Source organism: Carcharhinus amblyrhynchos, chromosome 6, assembly GCF_965287045.1.
Source record: "Carcharhinus amblyrhynchos chromosome 6, sCarAmb.v2.hapA, whole genome shotgun sequence".
In the NCBI taxonomy this organism is placed as follows: domain Eukaryota; kingdom Metazoa; phylum Chordata; class Chondrichthyes; order Carcharhiniformes; family Carcharhinidae; genus Carcharhinus; species Carcharhinus amblyrhynchos.
Window position 1 is genome coordinate 82,978,115 of NC_137329.1, and position 15,680 is coordinate 82,993,794.

A 15,680-nucleotide genomic window follows, 5' to 3' on the forward strand; every position below is an offset into this window, starting at 1 on the left:
TGTTTTCAATGAAGATTAAAAAGTATGTTGGGAAGGGATTTAGATAACTATCCTTCCAACTGCTTCACCATACTAACTGTGGAAGCACCTAATGGTCATTCTGGACAAAGGTTGACTCCATGTGTGTCTCACAAGACTCATTATCGAATTAGGGGAATTGTTTATATCACTTTAAAGCTTGAAGATAGAATTACGAGAACAGGTGGTAACCTTTTTATTAAGCATTTTAGAGTCAATATTCTTAGATCTCCATTGAAATATACGTCTCTTTAAGAAAATGAGTAATCGAATGATGTCTTGTAGTCTCAGGACAATAAAAAGACTAGTGTTAATAATTAGCAGGGACAGTGAAGTGGAATCGTATTAGCCATAATAGAACCCAGAGTGTCTGAGAAACTCATCTCTCATTATCAGAATCTCATTATGAAACTAAAAAGGTGAGGGTCCCAGTGGATTACCTTTGTATTGACTCCATTAAAAAGATTGTATTTTTTCAACTTGATTCAGCTCAAGTTTCTCGATCAGAAAACTGCATGTAGGGGATTCCTCAAACTGTGGATATAGAACAATCCTGCATACTTAACATCATGGTTTTGATTTGAGGTATTTTACCAGTGCTTGTCTCTCTGGTGGGGTCTAAGAATGAACTTTTAGGACTAATGTTTAAATTAGGACAGTAGAATATAGAAGGAATTTGATAACGCCTATGCAGACAGCGTGAAAGAAATAATCTGCTAATGATTTCAAAGTCAGTCTGAGCAGGCATTCATTAAGGTAAATTATTGAATCTATTTGTCATGGCAGGTTATAGAGTAATAATATAATGCTGTCTTTGGCTATTCGCATTGTGCTAATCAGTATCTGATAGCCATATATACTGTTACATTTTAAAATTAATTTGTGACCTTTCTCCTTCATTTTATTGCTCTGAAGTCTCCTATTGAATATTGTTAACTATCTATGTGAAAGCACATTTTCCCGATGCTATGTCTGTGTTATATGAATTCTATGTACAGAAGAATTAGAAGTAAATGCCGCATATTCCATTTGATTTTCACAGTATCACAAAGCAATTAAAATGGACAGTAAAAATAATTCACTGTATGGATTTTATGATGACAATTATTATTCAGCCACGTTTCAGAATTATGGAATGACAAATGATAACTCTGTCATTAAGTAAACCAGTCCAATTCAATTCTCTATGACAGTTACTGATTATATATGAATAAGATATATATTCCACTTATTTACTCAAAAGCCAATGCTATTTATTTTCGATTCTGCGCCTTAATTGCTTTTGTAAATAAGAAAATTAGCCTGCAATAGAAAGTATAAAGCTATCCAAGGTACAGAGGCTGAATGGCCTGTTTTGTACTGTAGAGATTGTATGATCATTTAAATGAGCATGTACACTGATTGAACAAACAAGAAAACCAGTAGAATGAACAAAGAGACCAATGGAAAATGTGGAGTTCTCAGTAGTAGTACAAAGAACAGGATCAACAGTACAGCAGTGTATCAATAGGAAGACAGAGTCACCAATAAAGAGATAGAAAGTGAGAAGTGACAGCACTAAGGAGAGGGAGGACTTCAGTAGAAAGAGCGGAGGTACTGATAGAGCAATCATGTCAGGAGAAAGAGCAAACATAATTTGAGAGGGTGAGCACATCAGTGGAAAGAGCATAAGAGTCTAAGAGCAAGAAGGAGGATAGCCATAGGAAAATCAGGGACACCGATAGAGAATATGAGGCCTTCAGAAAGAGCAGTGACTCTAATAGAGTGAGCAGAGACACCACTGGAGAAAACAAGAACATCAGTAGAAATAGTGATACCTTGGCAAAGTTTCCAAATCCAGTAGCCATAGAAAAAGTCCAACGGCTGCACCCTCTCCCAGGCCAACGTGCCTGGCACCGTAAATGACTGTAAATTGCTCAGAGCCAGCTCTGCTAGGTGGAATATGTCATCAGTCCGCCTGACTCCCAAAGCAGCTGCTCTACTTGGAACTCAGTTGCTGTAAAACAGGGGGCATGTCCTCTCTTTCACTATGATTCCTTTGAATTCTGAATCCAGGGACTACTGTGCTGCCTAGATCTCATCCAGTCTGAGTCAGGAAAATTGGGCAAGACAGGCACTGAAGAAATTTGGCTACTGAATGGTAATCTGATGTTGTTTGCTAATCTGAGGCCCATAGTGAGACTTTATTAAGAACATGGAGAAGAGGAATTGAGTTTCAGAATATTTATTTATTGAGTCCAGTCCTGCTGTGTGAGTACAGATGGTCATCTACTGAGTCTGTGGGTTGGATACTGTTGTAAAAATCAGCCTGTTTTAACCCTTATACGGTGGACAAATAACTTTGAGCAGACGTCTTATTAGTACAAACAATATTTATTTAAACCCACACAATCAATAATCACCCACCCGACCAACAATAAGTTATCTTACAGAAATGCTAGAATTCAAGTACAATACAAGACCTTGACTTAACTGTGTGTGACTGACAAATACCCAAACAGATACTGGCCTTTATCTGTGTGCTGGTCTCGGTAGTTGTCTGCGTAGTCTGGTCCTTTAGTCTGGTGTGGTACCCTGGCTCTGATCTTCTTTCTTTCCTCCCTTCTCAGGTGTGGTGGCTCTCCGTTGTTGTAGCTTGTTCGTGGGGGTCCGAGAGAGAGAGAGAGATTCCTGGTTGTGCAGCATCCTTTATACCCCGTTCGGTTTCACGCCCTTTTTTTGGCCATTGCCAATCAATCGATCAGGACTTGATCACCCTGATCGATAAGAGTCCAATCAGGTGCTACCACACCGATCTCTGGGTGTGTCCCTGGCGGCCATACCTGTAGGTGTTGTAGGCACATAGGCCACATACCTTCCTCCTAAATAAGGATTCACGGTGCCTTTACATCTGGCACACAACCCAGTGTGATCAGAAAGTCTCTTTCATCCTGGAGATGGCCCATATCCTGTGTATTCACTCATCAGGGTTGCAGCCTGTTTGTCTGTCTTTAAACTGCAGCCTGTCGGTTTAGTTTCTTGCCCAGTTATCCCAGAGTGCTTTACAAAACGCCATTTTAGATGGCCTGTTTGGCTACAATACTTTTCTATGATGTGGTACATAGTTTGCTCTCTCCCACAGACATGTAAGGGGCTGGCATTATTGCCCATCTATGGGTATTGGCCAAGCAGAATCCATGGTCATCTTGAACCTGTCATGGGCGGACAACTCCTAACTTGGAAAGTCGAAATCAGGCTTTGGGTTGGATTTGAGACCAGGAAGTTGTTTGCTTTCAGAAAGAGTCCACAAACTGCCAAGCAATTCAGCTTTCCAATGCTTCAATCTGTGCCTGCCCTACATTCGGCAGAATCTGGAGATTGTGCATTGGACTTATCATCCATCAGAATCTTATCAAACTGGAATGGAAGCAAGTCATTCTCAGGGACTACCTAAGAAGTAGAAACATTTACAAATTAAAGATGTCAAAGTTAAAGAATCTCATTTGTGCTAGTTATACCTGGTTATGGGCTATAATAAATTTTGTTGATCAAGTCGATAGTGGGCAGGGTAACTGAAAGGTTTATGAATATAATAAATGATTTTTTTTCCTAATGCAATGTGTTGTGAAAGAATTGGGCATAATCAAATATACTTGGTCACAATAACCCTGATGCAGGATTGACCTTCATAATGACCACCATATTACTAAATTTGTAATGATGGCAGAGAGTTTGAGTCATGTCAGTTGGGCAGTTCTACTAAATTGGAAATTTGTCAACACAGAAGAAACATTAAAGTGATCCTACTACAAAATGAAACCATGTATATTCTGAGAAGCAGAGGATAAGCACATGTTCAAGCAAAGTCAAAGTAGTCGGCGGTTTTATGTTTCCTTCCAGCAACTTGTTGATTACTAAAAGCAAGTTTTTAACTTAAGGTCCAATATTAAATACTGATCATCTCATTATGAATGCTTGGCTGAGCCCCAAGACTCAGCTCTGGTGGGGAAGGGTGTTTTTTTCATACCGATGAAGGGGACTGAAAGCTTTGTTAGTTTTATGAGCCTGTTATAAGTTTATTGATCTTTGAAGTGGTTTTCCAATGTCTATTTGTTTATGTGAACAGGATTGGAAAATGTTAACTGGATTAAAAGTTTTTTATCAATGGCATGAATGCCTGTGTTTGATAGTTTTATGAGTTTTGAAAGGCAAATGCTTTCAGTGGGTAATTCAAAGGGCTGTTCATTTTTCCTATTTGATGAATATTTCAAATGCTTGCCTGATTCTGTACCTAGCAGATACTGGAAGAGTACTTCAGAGGCTCAGCAGATGTCAGGACGTTAAATCAATGGGAAAATCAAATCAAGTGTATTCATATCTGAATCTTCATTCTATTGAATGCAGAAGAAGACTTTATCAACTGGGTGAAGTGTTCTGATGAATCCAAAGTCTTAAACAATTTAATGGTCTTACCTTTTAAGGATTGATCTCAATGACCAATCATCGCATTAATAACATCTTTAGCTTGTTCTAATTATGACAGTTGAAATTAGCAAGAGCTTTTAAACTTACCTATCCAAAGTTTCCCAACTCCACAACATCTATCCCCAGGTTTCACAAACTGACTGATTTGGTGTACTTCCCATAGCCTTCAGGAACAAATCGCCTCTATAAAAATAGCACCCAAAGGAAAATTGTATATGGAGCAGGCATTTAAATAGCAAAACTGAAATTACTTTCCCTGAGCTGCAAGCCACGACCTGCCATGTTCCCGGACCCAGGAAAAATAACAGGTGGTGGGAGCCACCTATTAATTACAAAATGGTGGTCCTGTTTGTTTATCATTTGGTTGTCCTGCCACATGTTTGATCAGGGTTAGGAGGAAAAAGTTCAGCACCATGAACCAGAATTAGAAGGATACTGCAATATTAGCTTAGTTCATTATTTGCTAAGATTACTTTCATCTCTACCTCCTTGTATCTAACTATTCTGTTCTTGGTCTTCATACACTAGAAAATATATTACAGATTCTACCCTTGTGTTAATGGTTATTACAGCCTTTGAAAATACTTCCACAGTACATCTAATAATGCCTAATATATTAATGGGTACCTTTGTCTCTATTTACTTACCTGTATTACATTAATACACCTTATATTATTGCCTTCCATTGTGCAAATAAACACAGTTGTGAAGGATGTGGTTCTAACTGATCTCCATAAAGCTTCTTTTATTTATTAAACCGATAAGATGTTATGGTTTATTTCAGCCTCAATTTTTTAAATAAGTTTTAGCACAATATAATGAAGCCCATTTAATGATTCCATGCCATTGCCTTGCCAGCTGGGAATGCATATAAAGAAATCACAGGTATGCTCTGTAAGGTTTTCCATCTATTAATTCGTAATGGATGGGAAATCCCGGAGAGCAGGCCTGCTATATCAGCAAAGCTTTTCAGCAAAGATTAAATCATTGTAACTGATGGAAAATGTTGGCAGCGCCGTTTGCAAGATTGGATGCTTCTGCATGTGATCCAATATATTCACACATCTTGGATCTGGAGGAGTGCTGAATGATAAACAAGATTAAATCACTGATTGTAAGTCCATCTGTGTGACATGCTAAAACCTTATACCATCGCAGTGTGAATTGGCTGCGATTCTAGCCCATAATTTTTTAGATTGTGTCACAATGTCAAAGATTTGGGAATGTAATTGGATACAATTAATAATTTACAAATGTGGACTTTCTAAGCATATCGGTGTGGTGCTACCAAAGGTGAGAGTAGCTGACTTCTTTGCATCACAATTTCAAAGATCTGGGAATGTAATTGGATGCAATTATTAATTTACAAATGTGGACTTCCTCAGCACACTGGTATGGTGCATCCAAAGGTGTGATTAGCTGATTTTAGAGGCAGTACTGGTACATGAGTGACGAAAATGGTTGTTATCATGGCAATGGAAGATTGAACACACTCTTGATTTTATTGCCCCCGACAATATGTGGATCAGAACACAGCACTTGCTTTAATAAAGGGAATTGGAGACCACGGAAGAGACATGATACACAGAAGGGCCCTGTTGAAAGTGAGGGACATCTGTTGAGTGAAATACTTGGCAAGAAGGTTTCCAAATGGGCATGTGCATCTGAGGAGAAACAGGTGTCAGTGTTAATAACAAAATCACGAGAGGTGATCAAAGGCAAGGTTTCAGAAAGAGGTCTGCTGAATGCTTTTCAAGGAAGGGAGAGAGTGGAAATGTGGAAAGTTTTGAGGAACAGGTATCAAGAAGTCAGACCAAGAGACCTAAAGGCTCAATCACCGATAATGATGTGGCAAATAATGGCAAGGAGTCGAATGGCACAGGAATCCTATTATTAACAGACAGTGAGGGCTGGAATGGAAGAGAGTAATGGATTAATTTCCAATGAATTCCTGAAGAGACTCGGCAGTGAAGACAAAGATTTTTGAGTTTAGTAGTTGCTACTTGAGAAGACAATATAAAAACCCCTAATTCCAGTCTGAGATTCTGTTTTTAAAGTCCTGTTTTTTAAAAGATGTAATACCTTCTGCATGAGTCATGGTGCATATATAGTCACAAAATATTGGCATTTTATCTAACTGTGGAAGGATGACATATAAAATGACACAGAGTTCACTTTTTATATATTGTCAAACATCATTGCTAAAATGATAGATGTACAGATAGTCTATCAATGCATTTGGGTCATAGAAATGTAACCAGCTGCAGAAGTCCTGTAACCCCACAAGGAGGTAGGTCTGTTGTTGGTGTTAGTTTTGGAAATCCTGGAAGTTGCTTTAAACCCAGCGTGCAAACAGAGATCAACTCCTTGGTCCCATGAGTAGCAGTGCAAGAGGTTATTGCACCAAAATGGAGCATAGTGATCAGTCAGCACAAACACCTATAGACAACACTGCACAAAGCCACTAGCTGGTTAATTGTCAACTTGATAGGATTCAGCTGCACACTTTGCCCTAATACGCTACCAGGGAAACCGAAGGGCTGACTGAAACCAAGGTGTTTAATTCAGTCAGAGCAGATTGGAAATGGACTCCTCATCTGCCTTCACACAGCGCAAGTAACATCTGTGTGGAAAATAAAGTGTGCCTACTCTACACAAGATCTTGTTTTGCCCGGTCTTGAGGGATGTGATAACTAGTTAGAACAACTGTGAAGGTAGTGCAGCAGTCATCGTGTCTCAGTGGGTGGCAATGGCAACAGTAATGACAGTAATGCTCGCTGAAACACACAAGGCACATACAGTGTGCTTTTGCAGAAACAGCCTTGTTTTTGTAACAGTGAGGTGGTGTGCTTTTACAGCCAGTGTGCTTAGAAATGAAAAGTAACACCTGAGGAGGTTTGGGGACTGTACGTGTTATCTTTTGTGTAGCCACATAACTCTAACCTTCACAACCACACCATCACGTCTGCAGCTAAGTCAGCTTTTTTTTTACCCAAACATCTTACGATCATGAATACAAGGTCTTGAGTAACTTAATGAAGATGTCGGTAAGGACAATATGATTGACAGTTTTATAATGGTAAAAAGCTGATTGTGGTGACTATGAAAAATGGCCTTATAAATGTAATGTTAAACTTGTCATTGTGTATTAATCCATTTGATGTTGTATCATTAAGATCATGCCAATTCTTATTATTTTAATTATCAAGACCTGACAAATCTTGATCTAACCTTTTATCAGTATCCACCTGTCCAGAATTCCATTACCTTTTTGGTGAAAAATTGCTTTCCGATCTCACTTCCAAGTGGCCTGGCTTTCATGTCTTAAACTTTTTCTCCCTGTCCTAGATTGCTCCACCAGGGGAACAGTCTGTCAATTTTTCACATCAGCATAGGTCAAACTTCTGTCTCTTTTTTTCCAGCTAATATTCATGGAATAGATCACTGGTCTGTTGCCAGGGATTTACAGCTTGCAGGGCTTTACACCACGTCAAACATAGCCACATTTGCACACAAACACACACAGAGACAAATGAAGGGGCAGTATAGCATGGCCAACTCACCTCATCTTTGGACTGTGGGTGGAAACTAGAGCACCCAGAGGAAACCCATGCAGACACTAGAGAAAACATGCAAACTCCACACAGAGAGACCCCCAGGTCAGAATCAAACTCGGGTCCCTGGTGGTGTGAGGCAGTGGTGCTAACCAGTGTGACACCCGTCTACCAGGGGAAATAGTTCCTCTAAATCTACCCTATCAAATCTTTTCATCATTTTAAATATCTTGATGAGATCATCCTTCAATCTTCTAGACTCAAGGGAATCCAAGACAATATTATGCTACCTGTTCTCAAAATTCAAGTTGCAGTAACATCTGATAAATCCAAGCTGCATCCTTTTCATGACCAATAAATCTTTCTTGTGGTTTGGTGCCCAAAACTGAATGCAAGAAAATGGCTCCATTTGTAATCTGCTGAAGTTAATACTAGGACTCAAAGCAAAAAATTCTCACCCGTTAGAATGAATTGTGGCCATTTTTAAAATCTTCAAACCCATTCTCAGGAGGAAATAAATTGACAGAAACAATAAGAACATAAGAAATAGGAGCAGGAGTAGGCCATCTAGCCCTTCGAGCCCGCCCCGCCATTCAATAAGACTGAGTAAATGGATAAATAATATGGGGGTGGGAAATATCTATGCTCTAAGTGAGCCAGGATTGAAAAAAAGTGTATTGAAATATCAACAAGAGTACAAAAAACAATAGGGGTAAAGCAAATGAAAAGACTCCTTTCTCCTCTTGCAGAGGAAAGCAGCAAATGTGACTGCCACTAGCTCTGAGGGGCCGCACACATCTATGGTGTGACACATTCTACACACAGTACTGCAAAATGTGCATGTAGAAGGTAGTCAAGCTGACTGAAAATCCTGATGCTGCGATGTGTATAGAGAAAAGAAAATAAGCTGGAATATGAGACAAAAGCCTTGAAATTACTGTCACTGATCTAATTGCCCAAATGTTGAGTTTACTTCTTTCAAATTCCTTTCTTTGCCATTTAACAAAGGCACTAAGCTGTTACTTGAAATGGTTTCAACCATCCACTGATGAAGTGGAAAGAGGATTTTGATTTGAGCACATTTTAAGTGCTCATAGAATTTGCAGCATGGAACAAGGTACCCAGCTTGTGTTTGTGTGCTTCACAAATTTCCTCGCAATGTGTTTATACATCTCACCCTGTCAACATAAGAACATAAGAAGTAGGAGCAGGAGTAGGCTATCTAGCCCTTCGAGCCTGCCCCACCATTCAATAAGATCATGGCTGATCTGAAGTGGCTCAGTTCCACTTTCCCACTTTCTCCCCATAACCCTTAATTCCCTTGCCTACCAAAAACCTATCTACCCGTGACTTAAGTATATTTAGCGAGGTAGTCTCCACCACTTCAAACAGGCAGAGAATTCCAGAGATTCACCACCCTTTGAGTGAAGAAGTTCCTCCTCAACTCCAATCTAAACTGCCCCCCCTTGTCTTGAGGCTATGCCCTCTAGTTCTGCTACCCTTTCTAAGCGGGAAGAATCTCTCTACCTCTACCCTATCCATCCCATTCATTATCTCATACGTCTCTATAAGATCCCCCCTCTTCCTTCTAAACTCCAACGAGTACAGACCCAGTCTATTTAGTCTCTCTTCATAGTGCAACCCCCTCATCTCCGGTATCAGTCTAGTGAACCTCCTCTGCACTCCCTCCAAGGCCAATATATCCTTCCACAAGTGCGGCGACCAAAACTGCCACAGTACTCCGGCTGCGGCCTCACCAGTGCCCTGTACAGTTGCAGCAAGACCTCCCTGCTTTTATAGTCTATCCCCCTCGCTATAAAGGCCAGCATCCCATTCGCCTTCTTGATCACCTGCTGCACCTGCAGACTGGGTTTTTGCGACTCCTGCACAAGGAACATGTCCTTCTCTCCCTCATCTACCTAAAAAGCCCACTGGGTAAGAGCTGTGTCAATCCCTGTTCTCAGTGCTTTGTGATTAATCAATGTATGTTGGGGAAGACAACCGGGAAGCTCTGACGTGAGACCCAAGAACGAGCATTGAACTATTAGTTGTTGTGCAACCTTTTCAGACATTGGCAAGAAAGCAAGGGGACGCTCTGCTTCCCCAGATTGAGGCATGAGATGACGGACAACGAGATTGAGACAGCTTATCAAAAGCAGCCCACCATCTTCCAGAACAAGAAGAGGGCACTTGTGGGCGAAGGCAGCAAGGAAAAGCTTCTCCGCTACTATCGTAACATCGGCCTGGGTTTCAAGACTCCACTCGAGGCCATTGATGGGACCTACATTGACAAGAAGTGTCCATTCACAGGCAATGTGTCAATCTGGGGCCAGATCCTAACAGGTGTTGTGACTAAGATGAAGATGCAGAGGACCATTGTTATTCACAGAGTCTACCTGCACTACATCAGGAAGTACAACCGCTTTGAGAAACAACACAAGAACATGTCTGTTCACTTACCGCCCTGCTTCAGGGATGTACAGAATGGGAACAGTGTGACCGTGGCGGGGTGCCGTCCCCTCAGTAAGACTGTGCGTTTCAGTGTCCTCAAGGTCACCATAGCCGCTGAAGCCAAGAAACAGTTCCAGAAATTTTGAATATGATTGTAAAGTAAATCAGCCACAATAAATCCTTTGTGAACAGACAAAAAAAAACCTGCTGTGAAATGTTTCTCTGTTTGGCCCCTTGCCGAATGCTCATAAAATTGGATAGATCTATGAGTTTGACACAATAAATCACAGGCAATATATAGACATATGTTGGATGTTATTATCTGAAAAGTGTTTTGTTCTAATTTATGCCCCAGCAGCTTCTCTGATTGCCATTTCAAGTATCATTAAACTGTTTACCTTGTTCCCATACATCTAAATGATACATTTGTATTAAAAATGTTTATATATCAGCAGTGTAGTTAATGTAGCTTCTTCTTCTTTCAAAGCTCAATTGTGCAATGGAAAATATCACAAACATTTGCAAGAATTCTTTGTTCCTCTGGTGGTCCGCTACATTGACCTAATGGAATCGGCAATTGCTCAGTCTATTCATAAAAGCTTCGAACAAGAAACGTGGCAACCTGTGAAGTAAGTACCTCAAGATGCTTTCTTTCATACCATAGCCAGCTGGAAACCTGTAATAACTCCATGGAGGTGAAAGTCCCACTACCAAGTTACTTTATTTACACCATACATCTATATACAGTCAGCTCTCCAGCTGCTCCCTACTGAATGCAGGCTGGGAGTCTGACACACTTCCTTTAAATAGGAAGCATGAGGCTCCCTGATTTAACCATCAATTAGGACTCATCAGATACTTCTTTTTGGATACCAACCAACTAGGACTCATCAAGTATTTCACACTGTCGCAAGGCAATCTCATTAGCCTGGCTGAAGTCATCACAAAACCCAATCCAGTGGCCACCAGAGATGCATTGTGCATGGGCACTGTGAAGGGAGCAAGGGGGTGAGTACCCACTCAACACACATTTCCAGGGAGCCTGGTGGTGGAGGGAGGGGTGGGTGGGAGGAGAGGGGGTGTGGGAGGAGGGGCAAGTCTTTCCTTTGAAGCCTTGAGACCCTTTGATGCCTCTCCCACCATATTAAGTTCAATGATCTATCAGATGAAGGTGAAAATCTTCCCATTGCTGGGATGAGAATCTTGAAGAGCCTATTTCACATTCCCTTTTTAACTTATCCAAACTTTTAGCAATGCTGAGAAGCCTAAAACCTTGAACTGGATTGTTTACATTCAATTTCACATTCACATTCCTTTTACAAGGCTCTTGATTGACAGGTCTGGGGTATTTCATGGTAGGCAGTAGCTTTGTTTGTTTAATTGTTGATTAAATCAGATGTGCTTTCTCTTTCGAGTTGCTGTGCTTTCTGAAAAAATCATGTGTGCAGTCTGACTGCTTTTTGTTTTCACTTTGGGTTTTTTTCAATCTCCTATGCCAAAACTGTTTGCCTGTACTGAAAGTAGTTTTCAGCCATGGAAGAAGATAGTACAATTCAGAACATATCCTCCAAGGGGTCTTCAACGAAGACATTCTAATGGCCACCATATATTTTTCTGGATAAATACTATGATCATGCCAGGGTATGGGGGGTGGACTCAGAGACCTTTGGAGCCCTGAGGTGGTCAGGTACATGGCTGAACAGTGCCCTGGCTCTACCCCATGCCACTACCCTGGCAAGGCCATCCTGGTAGTGACGCCCTGGATGGGTGGGGCCTTTGATGCCCTATATCGGAGTGTCTCACTTTTGGGAGTGGGGGGGCAGTGAGGCCTGTGACTGGGTTTGGGGAGTCAAGTCACTGTCATGTCAGTGTGGAAGGGAGGTGCAAACATTTAGTGTTGGGGGGCGGGGGGGTGGCAGGAGTTACCCCTCTGCAGTGAAGGATTGGGGGTGTTCCCCTTGTCTGTAGGGGGATGGGGGAGTGTTGTAATGACCATGGTGGAGGGAGGGGACCTGGCACTGTACTCCATGAAACCGAGACAGCCTTTAAAAATAGCATGCCGACCTCTGTGAAGCTGGGCTTGCTGGCATGTTTCACGTGGGGGACTTCTTTTAACCAAAGAATGGTAGAATCCCACCTGGTTAATGCTGCCAGCGCCAGCCAGAAATGCACTGTCTTTCCCACTGCTGGTAGCATTTTGATTTTTTTCAGCAGAATTGCAACCATTATTTGTTCAACCCAATGCCGGATTTAGGCATAAGCTAAACAAGCTACAGCTTAGGGCCTCACAAAATTTCAGAAGATTTACAATGAAGAGAACATTTAAGAGTGGATACCAGGAAGGAAAAAAGCACCAGCTTGAAGAGCAACTCAAAACATGACCAAAAGTTGATAGTCACTTTACTCCAGAAACAGATAAGGATCCATAAACCCAAGGTGATCAGCAAAGGCCAAAACAACCACAGCCAAGTGCAAATGTCAGCGTTGCAGCACCTAATCTATGAGCGAGATCAAGCCAGCCAAATGATAAATATATAATCAGTAAATGCATTCATTTGAAAATAAGTTGTATTTTCACTTTAAATACCTTGATATTAAATAACTACATAAGAACATAAGAAATAGGAGCAGGAGTAGGCCATCTAGCCCCTTGAGCCTGCCCCACCGTTCAATAAGATCATGGCTGATCTGTCGTGGCTCAGTTCCACATTCCCGCCCTCTCCCCTTAACCCTTAATCCCCTTGCCTATCAAAAACCTATCAACCCGCGTCTTAAAAATATTTAGCGAGGCAGCCTCCACCACTTCAACGGGCAGAGAATTGCAGAGATTCACCACCCTTTGAGTGAAGAAGTTCCTCCTCAACTCCGTTCTAAACCGCCCCCCCTTTATCTTGAGGCTGTGCCCTCTAGTCCTACTGTCCTTTCTGAGCGGGAAGAGCCTCTCCACCTCTATCCTATCCATCCCATTCATCATCTTATACGTCTCAATGAGATCTCCCCTCATTCTTCTAAACTCTAACGAGTACAAGCTTAGTTTATTCAGCCTCTCCTCATAGTTCAACCCCCTTAACTCCAGTATCAGCTTAGTAAACCTCCTCTGCACCCCCTCCAAGGCCAAAATATCCTTGCGTAAGTGTGGCGACCAAAACTGCACACAGTACTCCAGCTGCAGCCTCACCAGTGCCCTATACAGCTGCAGCAAGACCTCCCTACTTTTATATTCAATCCCCCTCGCTATGAAGGCCAGCATCCCATTCGCCTTCCTGACCACCTGCTGCACCTGCAGGCTGGGTTTTTGCGACTCATGCACAAGGACCCCGAGGTCCCTCTGCACCGTTGCATGCTGCAGTTTTTCGCCATATAAGTAATAGTCCTTCCTACCATTATTCCTACCAAAGTGGACAACCTCACATTTGCCAACATTAAATTCCATTTGCCATTTCCTGGCCCATTCGCCCAGCCTATCTAGATCCTTCTGCAGACTCTCCACACCCTCCACACAATTTGCCGTTCCACCAATCTTGGTGTCATCAGCAAATTTCGACACCATACAATCGGTTCCCTCCTCCAGATCATCTATATAAATGGTAAATAGCTGAGGCCCCAGCACCGACCCCTGGCGCACTCCACTAGTCACCAACCGCCAATCCGAATAGCACCCATTGACCCCCACTCTCTGCCTCCTATTTGACAGCCAATCCTCTATCTACGCTAACACCCTACCCCCAACTCCATGCCCCCTGACCTTTTGTAATAACCTCTTGTGAGGCACCTTGTCAAACACCTTCTGAAAATCAAGAAAGACCACATCCACCGGCTCTCCTCTATCCACCGCCCTAGACACATCCTCATAGAACTCCAGTAAATTTGTCAGACACGACTTCCCCTTAACGAAACTGTGCTGCGTCTGCTCTATCAAACAATTCTCCTCAAGATGCCTCACTATTTCCTCCTTGATGACGGATTCTAACATTTTACCTACAACAGACGTTAAACTAACCGGCCTATAATTCCCTGCCTTTTGCCTGCCACCCTTCTTAAACAACGGCGTAACATTAGCCGTTTTCCAATCTTCCGGCACTTCCCCGGAATCCAGCGACGTTTGGAAAATAATCACCAAGGCATCCACTATCACCTCCGCCATTTCTTTCAGAACCCTGGGATGCATTCCATCCAGTCCTGGGGACTTGTCCACAATCAGTCCCTCCAGTCTGTCGAGCACTGCCTCTCTAGTAACAATAATGTCATTCAGGCCCTCCACTCCTCCCATCTTTCCATTGCTAACACCCGGCAAATTATTCACGTCCTCCTCCGTGAAGACCGAAACAAAAAAGTTATTCAAGGCCTCAGCCATTTCCCCATCCCCCACCACTAAGTCCCCCCTCTCATCCTCTAAGGGTCCAACGTTCATCCTAGCCAGCCTCTTCCTTTTTATATATTTATAAAAACTCTTGCTATCCTTTTTTATATTAAGCGCTAGCCCAGCTTCATAGTTTATCCTACCCTTCTTTATCAACTTCTTTGTCATTCTTTGTTGACATTTAAACCTCTCCCAATCCTCTTCTTGCCCAGTACTCTTAGCTACTCTAAACGCATCCGCTTTTAATTTAACACTTTCCTTTACCTCCTTCGTTATCCACGGCTGATTATCTCTCCTCCTACGATCGTTTTTAACCATCGGGATAAATTTCTGCTGAGCACCAAGAAAGATCTCCATAAAGATCTTCCACTGTTCCTCAGCAGACCTACCTTCCAACGCGCTCCCCCAATCAACATTCGCCAATTCCTCTCTCATCCTACCATACTCCCCTCTGTTCAAACAAAGGACACATGTCCGGGAACCCACTTTCTCCTCCTCCATCTGCATCAGAAACTCCACCATACAATGATCACTCTTCCCAAGAGGATCCTTCACCACAAGGTCCCTAATTCTACCCGCCTCATTACATAACACCAGCTCCAAGATAGCTCGCTCCCTCGTCGGCTCCAACACACACTGTTCAAGGAAACTATCCCGGCAGCATTCCAAGATCAACTCCTCAAGCCCACCGTGTCCAACATGGGTCAACCAATCAATATGTAGATTGAAATCCCCCATAATTATCGCCGTCCCATTCCTGCACGCCGCATTTATCTGCGCATTAACAGCCCACCCCACCTCCAGATCATTATTTGGGGGCCTATAGACAACAC

At 42.2% G+C, this 15,680-nt stretch overlaps 1 protein-coding gene and 1 pseudogene across 3 annotated transcripts in view; both read left to right on the forward strand.

Moving 5' to 3' along the window:
- Positions 1–15,680, forward strand: part of cadps2 (Ca++-dependent secretion activator 2) — a 660,232-nt gene that overhangs the window by 537,728 nt on the left and 106,824 nt on the right. For all 3 annotated transcript variants that reach the window (XM_080190802.1, XM_080190798.1, XM_080190799.1), the window contains one exon: positions 10,975–11,116. In XM_080190802.1, the coding sequence (XP_080046928.1) occupies positions 10,975–11,116 (142 nt within the window). The remainder of the gene's footprint in view (positions 1–10,974; positions 11,117–15,680) is intronic.
- On the forward strand, positions 10,157–10,633 carry LOC145344502 (small ribosomal subunit protein uS17 pseudogene; annotated as a pseudogene).